The following is a 17636-nucleotide window of genomic DNA, read 5'->3' on the forward strand; positions in this document are numbered from 1 at the left end:
ATTGATCCTATAAACAATTTAATATAGGTACAGTTTTCCCCACTTTAATTCATAATTAACATTACAATTTTGGAGGTCTGGCTCATGGACTAAAAACTGGTTCTGAACTGAACCGGTTCCGGAATCCCAACCGGTGGAAAAGGTGTCTCAGTTCGATTAGTTCGATCAGTGCGACCGATGGACTCTGTGTTCTGTTGACAGCCCTGTCTGATACCGAAGCTAGCTCTACTGCTAGGCTAGGCTAGCTAGTACTAGTTACGCAGTAGGCGGTCGGCAGCTCTCAAATGTCTTAGTTTAGGAAAGGTTTTTTTTTTTTTTACGTTGCCTTCTTTGTCAGATGATAATATGACCCATGCTCGTTTCGGTTCCAGCAGTGGACGTTAGTTAGCGGTCGTCGGCGCTGTTGTTAACAATTACCGATGTTCGAGCAGACCGCTTGTCGTTTACAACGGCAACATTTTTCTCTCTTCTCCGAGCTAGCTAGCTAGGTTAGCCTAGTCTGTTAGTCCTTTAGCTTCGCCCTGCGATGGTCAATTGGAAGACTGAAGCTCGGTGAAAAAGAAGGAAGGTAGGCCTTGTTGTGTCTTCTTCGGGGTTATTAAATATCGGTGTGCTTTCGTGCACCGTTGCAAACACTCGTTTTGTATTATTACCGGACATAATGTTGTATCACAAGCCAATTTAATATTTCATTTTATTTTAGCTTGCTAGCTAGTTTGCCAGAACCGGAATTGTCTAATGTGTAGCCCTGGACCCCTCATCAGCTAGCTTAAAGCGGGATATAACACTAGCTTACCATTAATTAACGCCAATATTAACACATATAACTAATGTAATCTAACCGGTTGTATTAGCTACATGACGTCAACACATGAACAACATACGTATATTTTTCATTTGGATGCTTGTTTGCTGGCCGCAAAACGAACGGAACGGTGGTGTCTGACTTAATATGGCTAGTTTTGATTATGTGTCAAAAACCTGGGCGATGCCAGCCATTAAGCTGTCATTACTGACTTCTAATGTTGACCCAGTTGTCACTGGCTTAATATATAATAAAAAGGAAGCTTGAAACCATATTCAAATCCTCCACAGCAAATTGAAGCAAATCATTATAGTTTAGACAGTTGCACGATCCAAGTCTTGTACAATGTACATCATCAAAATAGTTTTGTCTACTGCTAGCCTAGTACTGTACTTGTATTTCTACTAATAATACATTCAGGAAGGGAAAGTGTCAAGCCTGTCAGTTTCAGCCCAGAAATTACCATTATGGTGGCATTATTTTATCAAATTAATCTGTCTCCACAGAGACTCCCATTGTATGAATGTAGGTTATTCCAGACAGATAACGATTGGTCTGCTCTGCTGCACATCTGGATGGAAACTAAGGCAGGCTACCATTTTCTTCTGTGTGAGAGAACTGCTCTATTTTTGCGACACATTTAGACGGACACCTCTGACTCTGGACTAAATGATAGGTTTTAATTTCAAGCCGCAGGAGTCCAAGAGTTACTCTTGATTTTAGTTTCTGCAGACATTATTAGTTGTGTTAACGTTTAACTTGGGTTTAACTTATCTTGTGTTGTGGTTTTGTTTTTTCAACTAACATCTTCTGGGGAACATTTAGAGAACACAGACCAGTTTTTGTCACTAGTGTGTACTTTAACACTCGACCTGGGAGCTGCCCAGTAAGTACAACCAGATTCTATTATTGCTGTTGCTGACTACTAACTATACTGAGCTGCTCTCCTGGAGCAGTTTAAGGATGACTTTCAAGTCAAGCCTTAACCCTACCACAGCCCCCAGAGACACTAAGGACAAAAACAGAAAAACACTTAAAATGGATATAAACAAATCCTGCACCGAGATCTGACAATTAAATGGTGCTCTCTTTTCGTCTATGGCAATCTAAATGACCGGAGCACAATGTTGATCTGTGTGGAATTTTGGATGTCTCCTGAGTTGACTTTCTTGGAATTACAGTTTAAAATAATTTGCAGGGCCAAGCCTGCCAAGGGGTGTGTGTGTGTGTGTGTGTGTGTGTGTATGTGTGTGTGTGTGTGTGTGTGTGTGTGTGTGTTCTGGTTCTGGTTCAAGGCTAAACCCTGCGTGTTTGTCAAAATCTAGCCTCGTCGTTTACAATTTAAATTACCTTTTGGTTGCCAAGGCCTGATTTAGGCCTAGACATAAAATGAAAATGTGGAAGCGATGCTTCACATACAAGTTTCTCACTGTAGCACTTGGCCTAAATTAGTCTTTAAATATAACTGAATTGTGAGCCATTCATGCACCCTGTCCTGTCAGGCAGCTGTTGGGTTTGTTGGTTTGAATTTGTGGCTATCATGGGCTGAGACTGTGGTGACAGGAAAGGCCTGAGGAGATTTTCGTAATGGAAGTCATCTCTTGAACACATGTGGATCTTGAATCAGGAAGAGTTCTGCTGACACCATGAAACGCTGCATAACGTAATAACACTGGATAAAGTAATAGTTTTCAACTGCACACATCTTTGGACTGCCATTTTGTGAAATAAATATTCTTAGTTGCACCACTCAGTTCACACGGGTGTGATTTTAGAATCTGATCTCAGGTCAAAATGGGTTAATTTATGCACTGAATTTAATTTAATCAATTTTCATCAATTGAATCAATCTTCCCAAGTCTGTCAAAGACAAAGATGTGCATTCTATAAACTCTTCCTGAAATAACTACAGTATAAATATACAGCGCAGACAAACTTCGGTGTTATGCGAACAATATTATTCTGTGATGTGGCCTTGGGCATAGATGGCATGGGCTAAAAGGATGTAGGATAGTTGGCAGAATAGTTGGTAGAAGTGATGGTTAGAATAGTAATTCACAAAGCGGATTGTAAAGTTTGCCAGGTAATTTATGAATTAAAATTTATATGCCCTGGCAAGTGGCAATATTGACATGACACTCCCCACGCACCCCCAGCGCACACAGCGTGGCCTTATTTCATCCAGCTTGCCGCACTGACCCCCCCCCCCCCCCACACACACACACACACACACACACAAAGCAGTAAATACTATGATGAACAACTTGTTTGATAACATTCTTGTTATCTGCACTCAGTTTTGGGAAAAAGGGCAAAACAGTTTTGCTTGGCATTTCAACTTCCAATTCCAATTTCTTTTCATCATGATGATGACGCAATATAAGTTTATAATTGGCACTGTGAGGCCCTGGCCTGTTTAGACTGCCGGGCCATTCTGGGCGGCTATGGAATGAATTTGAAATCAGATTTGGATGTGGATATAGACCATAAATCTGATTTGAGATTTTGGCTGCTAGTCTGAACGGGGCTATACGTTGTGTGGATATAGACCATAAATCTGATTTAGATTTTGGCTGCTAGTCTGAACGGGGCTATACGTTGTGTGGATATAGACCATAAATCTGATTTAGATTTTGGCTGCTAGTCTGAACGGGGCTATACGTTGTGTGGATATAGACCATAAATCTGATTTAGATTTTGGCTGCTAGTCTGAAGTTCTGAACGGGGCTATAGGGTAACAAAAAGAGTACAGTTAGTATAGACCCCCGGTGGTCCTTTAAGCACTGCGACACTTTATTATTTCCTCTGCCAGGAGATCATGCGTTTATCTCTGTCTGTCTGCAGCTACCCCAGGGTCTGATTTGACTTTTTCTTTCCTACTTGCCCAAGTTGCCCTGCAAGACAAATACTTTCCAATATACTTGCACCATCAAAGTTTCTACGGTACTTGCCCTACCTAGAGTGTACCACTGCTGGCAGTGTGGTGCGTAGATTTCACCCAAAATATATATAAAATCCATTGCATTTTGATTGACATAAGATGAGTTTCTTAAAAACAAAGCTTAAAAACTATATCAATCTATGTAATTATAGATGAGAATTGGATTTCAAGTCCTGACGGAGTTGCGGTGTATGCACACAGCACGTGTGCCGTGCATGCTGTATCCTATTCCTCGCACATAACCTAACCAAATTATATTTAGGAAATGCGAGTGTGAGGAAGACGATCGACATATCTGTCTTGTGTATGTGCTTGATTATTAAGCGTGTTTAATCGACGTACACATATACATGCACACTGATGGTGAGCAGGGACAGACCAGCCATTATCCAATCCAATGGTCTGTCTGTCCGGGTATTGAACCGGGGACTTGCTGTCATGTATTTGAGCCCATGCATCAGGTCTCCCAGAATGACCACTTCTAGTTGAAAATGTCAAGGATAATTTTAGCCTGGCCCCCTAGCCCCTGAATCGCTAACCACGCCCATTAACCCATTTTGACCTGAGATCAGATTCAAAAAATGTCTTCTACATCCTGACAGTTTTCTGAAAAAGCTATGTTTCTATGTCAGTGGTTCTTCGATTTTTCAAAAATGGCAGACCTACAAGCTGCTATTTTTCAATAGCTAAACAACAAAAGGGTTCCTGCCCAAAATGTGATAAAAAGTTCTGGGAATAATGGAGTGAAACTAAATAAATTCAACCTAAATAAATGTAAACGTTATTAACTTATCCTACTTACTTCCATTGTGATCATCCAGCCATATACTAGGTTTTGTATATGTAATAAAGTACAGCTATCTCCTTCTCTTTGAGTGTGTGTGTGTGTAGTGTAGTGTATATCAGAGGAGATTGAGCATGTGCGTGCGTGGTTGCATGCATTTGTGCATACACAAGGTAGTAACAAATGAGTTATGTTATTACATTATCTGTTATTTCACACAAAGTAAAAAGCATATATGCTACTTAGGAATAAATGTATCCCAAGTTCCCAACTGTGCCCAATCAATTTTCCTATTAATATTGTTGTCACTGTAGATTTCTTTGAAGCATCTTTTCTAATTTGACATCGCCGGGCACATTTAGCACATGTATGAATGAATGAATGAATCTTTATTTCCGTGTCTTGTCGTTAAGACCCATCCCTTACGGGATTATAAGACACCAACAACATAAATTAACAATATCACGTTCACTTCCCACACCGAAGCTACACCAAGTATTTGATAAAAACAAAAACAGAACAGAAATAAGCTAAAACATAAAAATAAAATACATCACATAAGTTTTCTTTGTCCGTATGTCCCAAGCTTTCTCTATACAGTATATTCTGCTAATGCAAATATCTTCTGTTCGAAAATCCATCTCAGTCGCTCTGCATCACGTAACCACATCAGATCTATATTTTTACATCTGTTAAATAACTTTTGACGTAGCTCATGAATCATGATACACCAGGCAATAGATTTTTTTTTTTAACTCATTCTCAATATAATTTATATCACAATAGGTGCAAATACGTTCTTCTTCTGTAACTCCTCTATACCTCCCAGTCTCAAGGTGCAAGGTGTAATATTGAGAACTGGGTGGTCCGATCATGTCGTGTGTGTTTCCCCTCTTTAGGTGACTCTCTGCATGGCGACACTTTAGCAGTAGAAGGAGTGAGTGTTTCCCAGCCAGGTCGGCAGGCAGCATGGCGTCACGTCAGAGGAACTCTGTTCGGATTCTGTCCAGTCGGGAGCGCGGCTCCCAGACGTTCGGCTCCCAGAGACTCCTGCAACAACTAGTCGAGGAAAAAGTGCGCTGGATGAAATGGCAGAGTCAGGTAAAAACAAAAATGAAGAAGTCTATCCTGCGAATGTGTACTGTTAGTGTATAATAACCCATTTGTTCTATTATGTATTAAATTGTGTTAATAGTAATTGTAAAAGTCATGTTTTCAATTGCAAAAAGTTATATTTATATTTTTGACTCCCATAGTTTTGACGGTAACTAACCATTCCTTATAAATGTGTTGTGGTTCAAGGTCCTTTATTATTTGTCTCCCGAGGAAGAAATGTGTCTTAGACAAAGGGCCCGCATGCAAGCGTAGCCCTTATGCCCGCGTAGCCCTTATGCCCATGTCACCACAGAGCAGCACCAAATACATCTTGCAAAGCCAAGAGAAGTATCACAGAAGTATTGTGTGAGTCTTGTTTCGCTCCTCTGGCTCCCAGTGAAACGTAGATGACATTTAAGATTATTTGGTTTGTGTTCAAGGCCCATAACGTTCTTCCTGTGTATTGTTGAAATGTAAGACCAATCTCCCAGGTCCAGGACACTCAGATCTTTGGTTGTATTGTAGAGAGTTGGTTGTATGTGAAGAGACTCCACGGTCTAGCACAGTATGTCCTTACTGTGCTAGAGGGCCTTGACTGTGTCGGCACCGACGTTGTGGAACGAATTCCCTTTGAGGATCAAAGCTGCCCCCACCCTAGGGTCTTTTAAAAACACGCTTAAGACCCCACCTTGTGTGTGTGTTTTGCCTCTCCTCCCTGCTGTTGTAACTCAGTTCTTGATGTACTTGTCCTAGTCTAGTCTTCTATGTCTTGTCCTATGTTTTTCTCTTTTCTTTCTCTTCCGACTGTGCTCCGGGCCAGTGTAATAACTGGTATGTGTACCTGTGCTGGTATACGCGGGCCGTGTCCCACCGGTACGCGAGAAGGGAATCCCAAGTATTCCCGACCCGTGAATCTATAACACTGCGTCACCAGGATCAATGATCTGGTCATTGACAATGATATAACATTGTATCAGTCCCCCAGCCATGCCTGTCCACGAACATTTTATGAACTGTCAGCCGATCCGTAGTAATAGAAAGGTTGGGGAAACCCTGCTCTAAACCATTGTTGTATGCTACTGTCTGCCCTGTACACTGCCACCAGATACTGTATGCAAATGTTGTGTTTGCAGTTGCACAGATGGTCCACCTCGACTGCCGGACTAAACTGGATGAATCAAACTAAATTGGATGAATCAAGTTAAATCAATTTTCTTTTGCAAAAATGTTTTCTGCCTCAAGAATTCAACTCGACAAATAGCCTAAAATGTACAGTAAAGTGCAATACAAAGGGTGCACAAAATGCAAATGATTTTGGGCCATATTATGCACATTCTTGTTGCACTGATTTACAACAGCTAGTTCCGACCAAGCAATCTGATTGCTTGAAATCGGTTCTCACACCCTCTCGTGTCATTTTTGGCCTACTACTCTGGCCTACTCCAGACGAATCAATGTGTGACTGTGCACGTGCTACAGTATGAGACACTGGACAGCTTCCAACCGATGTCCAGCTGCACCCGACGTCCCAATAGTGCAAGGCCTACACACTTCAGTTTAAAAGACTGCAATGGAAATAAGCAGTCATCTTTCTTGCATCGTTATGCCTTTGACAGTGGTGGTGTGTTGTGCAACTGTACGTACGGTATGTTTTTGCCAGGTGAAACCTGGCTTAATATCATCGCTGCTGTTGCCTATGGCTACTTTTGCATGACTTGTCATGATTGGCTGCCCGAGTCTGACCCCATACTCTGAAACGCTGCCTAAGTCAATGGGAGTTTGACCCCCATACTCTGAAACGCTGCCTAAGTCAATGGGAGTCTGACCCCCATACTCTGAAACGCTGCACGGATGTCTCAAACCAAGCCCCCAGACTAAGGCTTCACTCACACCTTTCGATCTAGCATAAAACATTGATGCATGCTAGATGTATGAGACTTGTTTACTGATGCAAGCTCCCAATGCATTTCGGCTGTGTTTCGACTGCCCCCCCCCCCCCCCCCCCTCCCCCATATACAACAAAAATGTTGTGTCAAACCATGTGACTCCCATTGGAAATGAATTGCAAGCTTGCATCAGTAAATAAGTCTCATGCATCAGCTATACATCAATCTGTAGTGAAGGTGTGAGTCAGGCCTAACATTGAAGTGAATAGCGGGGGGCGGGCCTGTTGCTCCTCATCCGCTCTCTAGATATATTATAAACTGTTACGCTGCAGCGCCAAGCGAGCCACTGACAACAGCGGCTAATGTTATGAGCCAACTCTGTCTGGAGCTAACAGGAAAGGCATAACAAAACAACAGTGATTGCACCAACAAAGGAACGTCTGAAACGGAACAAAAGAAACAGCCGGGAGGTTGTGACAGAGTTGTTTCACCTGGCTGTTGTCTGTTAACGATACGCATGTCATTCTTGTTTTTACCTCATGACATTGTCAATACAGATGTCAAAATGCAACGGTGAATTCATTTTGAATGTCCTTTTCTATTCACCAAATTATTACTTTTCTAAAAACTGATGCAGATTGCGGGGTTTTTGTTCTCTGAACGAAGTGGATGTGTGAATATTTTCTTTGCAAAGAGATCCTGGAGGTGATCTTCCTACTTTTCCATGGAAGTTTGACCCTGGTCACAAGTGGCACAGGATACCTGCTGGTTAAAAGCAGATATACTGAACAGTCTATGGTTTAAATCACAACATTTGTTTTAATTATCTTTCTATTGTTAAATATAGCTCTTCTATTTATGGATGATTGTTCATTATTTAACCATAAAAAACACTCAAAATAATGAATCCACGGTTTTAAGATAATTATGTGTAAATTATTTGTATTTCTTTTATATTTAAATTATTTGAAATTATTCTATGGTTCAAACGACTTATAATGGAGACTGACTAAAGACGGGCACTAACCCAAAGATGCGTGCAACACCTTCAAGGAAAACCTAGCAAGCTAAATTCTTACCAGTATCCGAGTCCCCCAACCTGCAGGCTTGCTTGTACCAGAGAGCCACTAGCTAGCACCTTAACACACCATGGCATCATCCCTAGCAGCTGCTTGTTCCAGAGAGCCACTAGCTAGCACCTTAACGCACCATGGCATATCATCCCTAGCAGCTGGTTGCTGATGCTATCAGGGTCCCCTGGACAGAGAGGGTAGCAGGCAATTCTGGGAATGCAGCCAGCAGGGCTGAGAAGCACCTTGCCAGTGATCTATTATCGTTTTCCTTATTTTTGCCTTGCTCATTGTCGTTAGCAAAGTGATGGAATCCACAAGACTATCCTCCCCTCATCCATGGCCTTATCTCCGCTAAACAATAAGGGTTCAGAGACAACAAATCACAGCACAGCCAGCCAAACCTCACAGTTTTGTGACCCAGACCTGGAACAACATCCTTGACAAAGGCGTGCATTGTGCGTCGTGGTGTTGCACTAGATAAACGGGAACGTTCGATTCGATCAATCAAGCCCTAAATGGACCCTCCAAGGAAAAGGGAAACGAGGTCGCCCCAGGAACGACTGTAGACGGGGTGTCCGCTGTCGCCATAAACAATTTAAAAAGTATTCAATAAATAACACGACTGTTGTCCTGTAACACTTTCAGAGGTCCTGCAACATACCACAGACATCGGTAATGTCTGTGGTGTCACACTATTTGCTAATTGTTGTTCATTTTCAGCTATGGTGTGCTCTTAGTAATCCCACAATTGTATAATAGAGCATTGATCTACTTGTGTTTCATCCACTTGGCTGGGTCTTGTGTTTGTTTGTTCCTAACAGAAAGTGGAGCTGCCAGATAGTCCTCGCTCAACCTTCCTCTTGGCTTTCAGCCCTGACCGGTGAGTCATAAACCATTAACTTTTACCCTTTAGCCTAACCCATAACCCTTAACCCAAAACACCTTATAACCTACCTATAATTTAAACCCTGAACTCTTATGCTACGTTGACACGGGCAGATGCAAAAGATTCAAAGATGCGAAGCTACAGTGTGTTATAGCTTTTTCAGCAGCTACAAACACGTCCGATGCATCTTTGCATATTCATGTAGCTTTGCATCTGCCCGTGTGAACGCAGCATTACATTAACCCTACCTGACCTGGTTCAGGTGGTTCTCTCTCATAGCCACAAGCTGGATAACCTGCCCACAATATCTTGTCACTACAAGTGCTCCCAAGCCAGGTGATTTGGTTAATGTCTTGGCCACAAGATATAAGACGTGTTCAGTCCTGGTCTTGTGGCCACCAGAAATGGAAGGTATTCCCACAAGATGAGGATCTTCATCTCTGCTCTCCAATTCTGTGTAATTCAAATGTTTAAAACACAATCAGCCCCAGGATTCCTTCAAAATAGGAGCTCTGGGGTGCCGGGAAGACATGGCCGCTTTTACTCTGTAAAGCAAACATCGCTAATAATCTGATAATAAGATAAAAGTTCATAATTTTCAACGAGAGGCAGGTGAGAAGTCTGAAGTTCAAAAATCTGAACATGAGGGATCATCAGCAATTATTATCGGATTCTTAGCGAGGTAAGCAAGCAAAAATATGTTTCCGATCTTTTTCCGGAACCGAAGGGGGGGGGGGGGCTTTACAGAGTAAAAGCGGCCATGTCTTCCTGGCACCCCGAGCTTCTATTTTGAAGGAATCCCGGCGCTGGTTGTGTTAATGATGGTGTGACAAAAAGGATGTTTAGTGTTAAAGGGGTTGTATTATATATTTCGGTCTTTTGGACCACAAACAAAGGATGGAGCGTGTAAAAAGTATTGGAATTGCCTCTGGTCTGTTTCGTGTCCGGATCGAGCTGCAAGCTGGTATTATTCAAATTAAGCTTTTATTTATTTTTGTTTTGCTTTTCCAATTACAGCCTCTCCGGGGGGTACTGTACAAACAAGAAATGTGGCAACTGAAGGGACCGTTTCCAATAATGTTTACGCCCACCCTTTGTTTGTGGTCCAAATTATCTAAGAATAGGGCCCGGGTTTAAGAATAAAAAGCTTTTTAAGGGTTTCCTGAAAGCTGTTTTGCTTTTGTGTCCAGTACGCCGGTACGGTTATGTGCTGGATAAAATCAGAGAAGCTTAAAGGTTCTAATAATAGGCTCTTTCTCTCCCAATAGGACCCTTATGGCTTCCACACATGTCAATCATAACATTTACATAACGGAGGTGAAGACGGGGAAGTGCCTGCATTCCTTAGTGGGCCACCGTAGGACCCCCTGGTGTGTGACCTTTCACCCCACTATCCCAGGCCTTGTCGCTTCAGGGTGCCTTGATGGAGAAGTCAGAATCTGGGATCTGCATGTAAGTACTACATAATATTTATGCACTCGCTACCCCCCCCCCCCCCCCCAATAACACATCCAAACATGTCCACTGTTCATCACAAACTGCAGGCAAATTTCTGTTTTAGAGCCGCAGTGATTAATCGCTCTTTGCTTAACAAAATATAACTGGGGTGGATTCACGCCCTCAACAACACTTGAGTAGGCTACACAAACAAAATGAGTGAGTAGTAGTACCCCGTCTGTCCGTCCATGTGTGTCCGTCTGCGAGCAGCTAATCTCCAGCACTGTTGGGCCGATCGCAGCGACACTGCACACACACTCACTGGATGCCAGAGCAGAACCTCTGCCCCGAATTCTTCTGATCGGCCTGTTATAGCGCCACCATGAGGCCGATCTTTGAAAAACATATTTTTAGATATTACTTCTACAGATTATGTCCAAACATGGCGCAAATCGCTACATAGTATGTCTAGTGTGACAACCCTGAGGTTGTCAGGCTAGATCAAGTTCAGGTCCAGGTTCAGGTTCAGGTTTATTTGTCATATGTATCGATACAGAGTATAAATACAATGAAATTTATTTTGCTCAGAGCACTCTCAGTCTTGCATACACAGGACAGTGCAAAGAAAAAGACAAAAAGTGAAGTGACAATACTGTGCAATACAGTTCAAGGTCAGCTGTTCAACAGCCTGACTGCCTGGGGGAAGAAACTGTTACTGAGACGGGTGGTGCGAGATTTGATGCTCTGGTGATGCTCTCTGTGGTTGTCATGGTTACTAATAATATGGTGTCTTTGCAGATAATGATTGGAGGGCGGAGCAAAACCAGTGGAGATCTGGCCCACCTGGTTCAGTTACTTCTAGAGTTGATAAAATAATTTATAATGTTCTTTGTTTGTGTCGGCTTCCTCTTTTGTTACAAACGGAGCCATTTTGTAACACTAGGGTCATGGGATCAACACGGATCTGTCCCATTTTTCCTATTCCATGTTTACAGGATTGGTCCTGTAAACAAAACTTGCCCACCCAAAATGAAACTCCTGGCTACGCCACTGATATAATGGGTATGCACTTGTTTTGCTTTTTTGATATATTTTTTTATTCAGGGAGAGGTACAAGGTTAGTTTTACATCGTTATTGTTATTGGTGACATTCCCCCTTTTTCTTTTGTGCAACCCTTCCCCTTAGGTTGGGCAGAGTGACCAAGTGGTCACGCTTGCCCAGCCTACCCTCCCGTTCACCCTCCCACCCTCCCATGGGTCCTAGGGGAGCCAGAACATAAGAATTAAAATACATTTAAATACAACAAAATAAGGAAAAATAAATAGAGTAAGTAAGATGAACAAAAAAGTTAAAAATAAATTAATGAAAAGAAACAAAAAGAAAAAAGAAACATGACATAAACCGAGAATAAAACACAAACAATTACAAAATAAATAGACATTTGTATAATATAGCCTACTGCATATACCTCCTTGGGACATTGAAATTGATGCTGAGTAGTTAAATTAAATTACAACTGATCGCTCGGGAGTGTTTCCAAGTTGTTGAAGTGTGATATGAAGGGTTGCCATCTAGCATGGAATTTGGGTATGCACTTGTGAAGATAGTATTCTTATGTAGTATTATTTTAAATATATATCATGTGTTTTCTTTTGGTCATCAGTCCAATCTATACTCTTGACTTCGCTGGAGATTGGATTCACGGAGAGTGAGAGCTGGTCTATGCTCGGGGTAAATGAGTTGGATTGCTCGTTAGGCTGGTAATAACGTCTGTGCTTTTCTATCCGTGTGTCCACTAGGGAGGCAGTGAAAGTTGGTTCAACGTCTGTGCTTTTCTATCCGTGTGTCCACTAGGGAGGCAGTGAAAGTTGGTTCACAGAGAGTAACGTTGCCATCGCTTCGCTGGCCTTCCACCCAACCGCTCAGCTACTCCTTATCGCTACCAACAACGAACTGCACTTCTGGGACTGGAGTCGCCCTGAGCCCTTTGCGGTTGTTAAGACGGGCAGCGACACTGAGAGAGTCAGGTAGGATGGATGTATAGATAGACATGCATACGTACTGTCATGGAACTTTTCTGCATAGTGTGAGCATCATAAATTAAGGAGAGAAAAGTCTGGTCTGATGATGTTCAATTTATTATAAAGTAATTAAAACGTGCACGAGTGATGAGATCACGACCTCTCTTAAGGAGAGATCGGGGTAACATGATGAAAGATGGGCTTTCATTTGTATATATAAAGACATGAAATCAGCAAAGGGGTGTGGCCTGACATGGCAAGTTCTGAGATACTGGGTAGCAACTGGTTGAAACCAGTTACGTTGACTGGCCCATTTGAGCAGTGATCTCCAAGCAGTGTCTCGACCTTGGAGAAGGCAGGGGAGTGGAAAGCAGAGGAGTGTACACAGCTGCACGGCCTCTCACAATGTAACATGTTAAAATGAAAAATAAGGGGGATTGTATATGAACAGAGAATATAATTATTCCCTATCAGTACATGCTTCGGTCAATGAGTTTATATACATTTGATGTCATGAATGTTGGCAATTGTTGTTCCTCAGGTTGGTGAGGTTTGATCCTCTTGGCCACAATCTACTGACGGCGATTGTGAATCCCTCCAATCAGCAGGTGAGAACTGTTTTGTTGTTGATTTTCTTTTATTCTGAACCTTGATCCCCTCTGTTATTCTTTTATTCTGAACCTTTTAGCTTGAAGCCCGTCAACATCTAACCAGCAAAGGCGCCGATTATGTAGATTCATGCTAAACATCGTCCAAATGGCCCTTTAATTGCGTCTGAAGCGTGGAAAGTGTTGACCGTTGACAGTTGAACTGTTTGTTTGTTTCAGAATGAGGACGACTCTGAGGTTCCCATGGACAGTGTAGAAATGCCTCATTTCCGACAGCGCTCCTTCTTGCCGTCACAGCCAGTCCGACGAACCCCTATCCTCCACAACTTCCTCCACATCCTGTCATCCTCGCGCTCTACCGGGGGGCAGGTGGGAGGCGAACAAGCTCGGCAAATGGGAGAGTCTGGGGTCGGAGGGGCAGAACCGCCCAGCGTGCCTCTGGTGCAGTACCCCGCCTGCACACAGCACCTAGGACACCTGTGTCCATGCGTCCGCTGTTCGGCCAATCGCGCTCCCTCCGTCGAGGGTTCCGCTGTCCCCCCCGCCCCCGAACCCCCGCAGCCTCCCCCAGCGTCCCCGTCCACCTTCTCCTCTGCCCGCACGGAGCCCAGGCAGCCCTCCGACCGACCCTCGGCCTTCACGTCCGTCTACTACAGTGCTGGCTCATCTCTGCATCGCCCCGGTCCAAGTCCAACCAGCCACCTGCCCCCCCAGCCTCCGGCCCAGCCCCCAACAACCGCAGTGGACCCGCAGGCGCCCAGCCCCAGAGCGCCTGGTCAATACTGGACACGCACCCTGCTCAATGTGAGGGACGGAGGGGTGACAGCAGTAGGAGGAGGTGGTGGTGGTGGTGGTGGTGGTGGTGGTGTTACTGTTACTGGTGGTGGTGGTGGAGGAGCGGGTATAGGAGGAGGCATGCTGCCTCCAAGGACCTCCTCTTCCTCCTCGGTCAGCCTCCTGTCGGTTCTCCGCCAGCAGGACGCCTCCTCCCCCGTCTATACCTCGGCCTCCGAGGGGCGGGGCTTCCCGCCGCAAGGGGCGGACCCCGGCTCGTCGCTCCACAGAGGAGGGGGGAGCGGGGGCGCCGGCACGAGCAACGGGCACCACCCCTTCTGGGACGGCAACCGCGGCAACCCCGTTTCCTTTCGCAACGTGCTGCAGTGTAACCTGAGCCGCTACTTCCTGGAGTTCGACCGCATGCAGGACCTGGAGCCGCTCGGCGGCTCGGCCCCGGAGCCCAGCCAAGAACTGCTGAATAATAATTTGGACCCGACAGACAGACCCGGGCCTTCCTCCTCTTCCTCCGCCTCTTCCTCTCCAACCATTATTCACTACCAACCGCCCCTTCCCCCTCCTCCCTCCCACCCACTGGACAGCACACCCCCGCCGCCCCCGGCCTCCCGCGGACACCTCAACCGGTGTCGGGCCTGTCACAACCTCCTCACCTTCAACCACGACTCCCAGCGTTGGGAACGGACCAGCCAGACCTCCTCCACGTCCGCCTCCACCGTGGAGCCCCCCCCCGCTCCCCCCCGAGCCTCCGCCCCCACCTCGCCCAACCTCTGGGAGAGGGTGGACAGTGGCAGGAGGCCTGCGGCGGAGTCCCAGGAGCGGAGGCCGCTGCGGGAGCTCCGGGAACACAACGGGCAGCAACCGCCCGTTGGAGGAGGAGGAGAAGGAGCGGTGCCCTTCAGTCTGACACCACCTGCCTCTGGGGTTGGAGGAGGAGGAGGAGGAGCGGGGCCCTATGGTCTGCCTCCGCCCTCCTCGGGGCAGCCGGCGGAGCAGGCGGTGGGTCTGATGTACAACCAGGAGACGGCTCAGTGGGAGAGAGTTTACCGCCAGGCCTCCGGCCGCTCTGTGGAGCCTTCAGAGGCCTTAAGCCAAGAGATGCCTGTAGATCCCCCCGACGAAGACTCACTTAGAAGGTAAGGCCTTGTGAAATGAACTCATACCTCACTTAGAAGGTAAGGCCTTGTGAAATTATCACCAAACGAGTAACATTTAGAAGGTAAGGCCTTGTCAAATGAACTTATAACTCACTTAGAAGGTAAGGCCTTGTGAAATTATCTTATACCTCACCAAACGAGTAACATTTAGAAGGTAAGGCCTTGTCAAATGAACTTATAACTCACTTAGAAGGTAAGGCCTTGTGAAATGAACTTATACCTCACCAAACAATGGAAAGTTAGAAACTACTACTACTACAACAATGGAAATTATTTTTTTATATTGAAAGTCAGACGTCAAAAGTGTTATAAATACATACATTATAAATGTGTTGTTGGAGCACGATTATGGATTGACTAGAAGCCACGTTGCTTCAGATCGGTGGTTTTCAACAAGTGGTCCGGTGGTCCAGTGGTCCTTGAAGGGATTCCAAGTGGTCCCCAACTAAATGATGGAGAGTTGGTAACCAAATGGACCCTTATAGATAGATCTTTAACTCTTGAGAGCGTAAAATGAAACCAAATGGACCTTGTACGGGTTAATTTGGTTTCATTTTATGCTCTCAAGAGTTTAATTATTGTGCATTCTGCCTTACTTAATTTCCAATTAGAGAATGTAGAAGAACAATTGTTATTTTAAGCAACGTTTGCCTGTTGTGAACTAAATCTTTAGGGTCTGAAAAGCTAAATCAAATGGGGGTCCGTATGAAATGAAAAGGCTTGTTAAACCCCTGCTGTAGATGATGGCTCATGGATGTGTTTGAAATAGTTCATTAGCAGAAGTCAGTGCATTTAGTAGCCATGGCTTCCTGTGCTTTTGTTTCCCATAGGAGACTGTTGGAGTCATCTCTGTTGTCTCTGTCCAGATATGACATGGCTGGATCCAGAGACCACCCCATCTACCCTGACCCAGCAAGGTACTACTTTACCCCAACCCACCTTAATCCAGCCTGGTACTTGACCCTAAACCCATCCACAGAGACCCGCTCTTATACTTTGCTCTCAGACTTGGGAATCGAACCTATACAACTTGTTGCCAGGCATTAGAGCCTTTATGCGCCTTAACCCATTTTGACCTGAGATCAGATTCTAAAAGTGTCTTCAAAAATAGCAGACCTACAAGCTCATAGTGGCGCGCTATGAGCTTGTAGATCTGCTATTTTTCAATAGCTAAAGCATTACATAATGCCAACACCAAAAGGCGATCCCGTCCAAAATGGGTTAACTACGTCTAGGATATCGGCGTCTCAAGATTGATAACTTTCGATTGATGATAAAAGTATTTTCCTCTGGCCTCTTTGAGCGAGTTATTATAAGATTTCATGAGATCTTTCATTATTTCAAAGAACACAGTGTAGCTTTGTCTTATTTCCATTTCCGTACGGATTTCCTATTACCATAGCAACGCATAGCGTGATCGCGACCTCCCTCATACGATCGATAATATATCTACTCAACTACTAAGACCTACTGTACACATTTTTTATTATAATAATAATAATTTCTAATTCTGTTTTCTACATGAATATAACCACATTATAACCATATATATAACCAATAAAATTCTGCAATTTGTAAAAATGGCAAAATATGAAGCCTAACGTCATTGAAGTGGGACTCATCTAAAAGACCATCCCTGCATCCCGGGACTCATTACATTGAAAACCTATTTACATCACTGTCTACTCACTGACTCATTTGACAGCATTGTAGTTAATATTCAATCATTTCCATCTGGCAGTTGTTCTCCAAACATTCACTTGCAAAAGAAAAAAACAGTTATCAGTTCTCACTTCTTCTTCTTTCTCATTCCAATGTGCTTGGGACGTTCTTCTTTCTCATTCCAATGTGCTTGGGACGTTCTTCTTTCTCATTCCAATGTGCTTGGGACGTTCTTCTTTCTCATTCCAATGTGCTTTTGGGACGACTGCCATTGTTTCAGAAATTCTCTCGGGACAGGAAAGACCCACATGACCCAAATCTGGGACAGGCAGATAATGGATATTAGTGCTACTTTCGTTCTTGTGGAACCTCATCAGTTTAAAACTCAAAATATCTTTGTCGTTTCTGCACCTGAATATGGTCTATGACTGAAAGCTTGCTACATTATGAACAATTAAAATAAAATAAGATGTTGCACAGTAGTGCTG

At 44.1% G+C, this 17636-nt stretch overlaps 1 protein-coding gene across 3 annotated transcripts in view; it reads left to right on the forward strand.

Moving 5' to 3' along the window:
* Positions 1-280: 280 nt before the first annotated feature.
* Positions 281-17636, forward strand: part of ambra1b (autophagy/beclin-1 regulator 1b) — a 29540-nt gene continuing 12184 nt past the window's right edge. For all 3 annotated transcript variants that reach the window (XM_083763316.1, XM_083763317.1, XM_083763318.1), the window contains exons 1-8: positions 281-568; positions 5430-5631; positions 9406-9464; positions 10739-10922; positions 12763-12935; positions 13471-13537; positions 13757-15465; positions 16317-16403. In XM_083763316.1, coding sequence (XP_083619442.1) covers positions 5500-5631; positions 9406-9464; positions 10739-10922; positions 12763-12935; positions 13471-13537; positions 13757-15465; positions 16317-16403 — 2411 coding nt within the window. In that variant the 5' untranslated portion in view covers positions 281-568; positions 5430-5499. The remainder of the gene's footprint in view (positions 569-5429; positions 5632-9405; positions 9465-10738; positions 10923-12762; positions 12936-13470; positions 13538-13756; positions 15466-16316; positions 16404-17636) is intronic.

Source organism: Protomyctophum parallelum (assembly GCF_964188405.1).
Source record: "Protomyctophum parallelum genome assembly, chromosome: 4".
Taxonomy (NCBI): domain Eukaryota; kingdom Metazoa; phylum Chordata; class Actinopteri; order Myctophiformes; family Myctophidae; genus Protomyctophum; species Protomyctophum parallelum.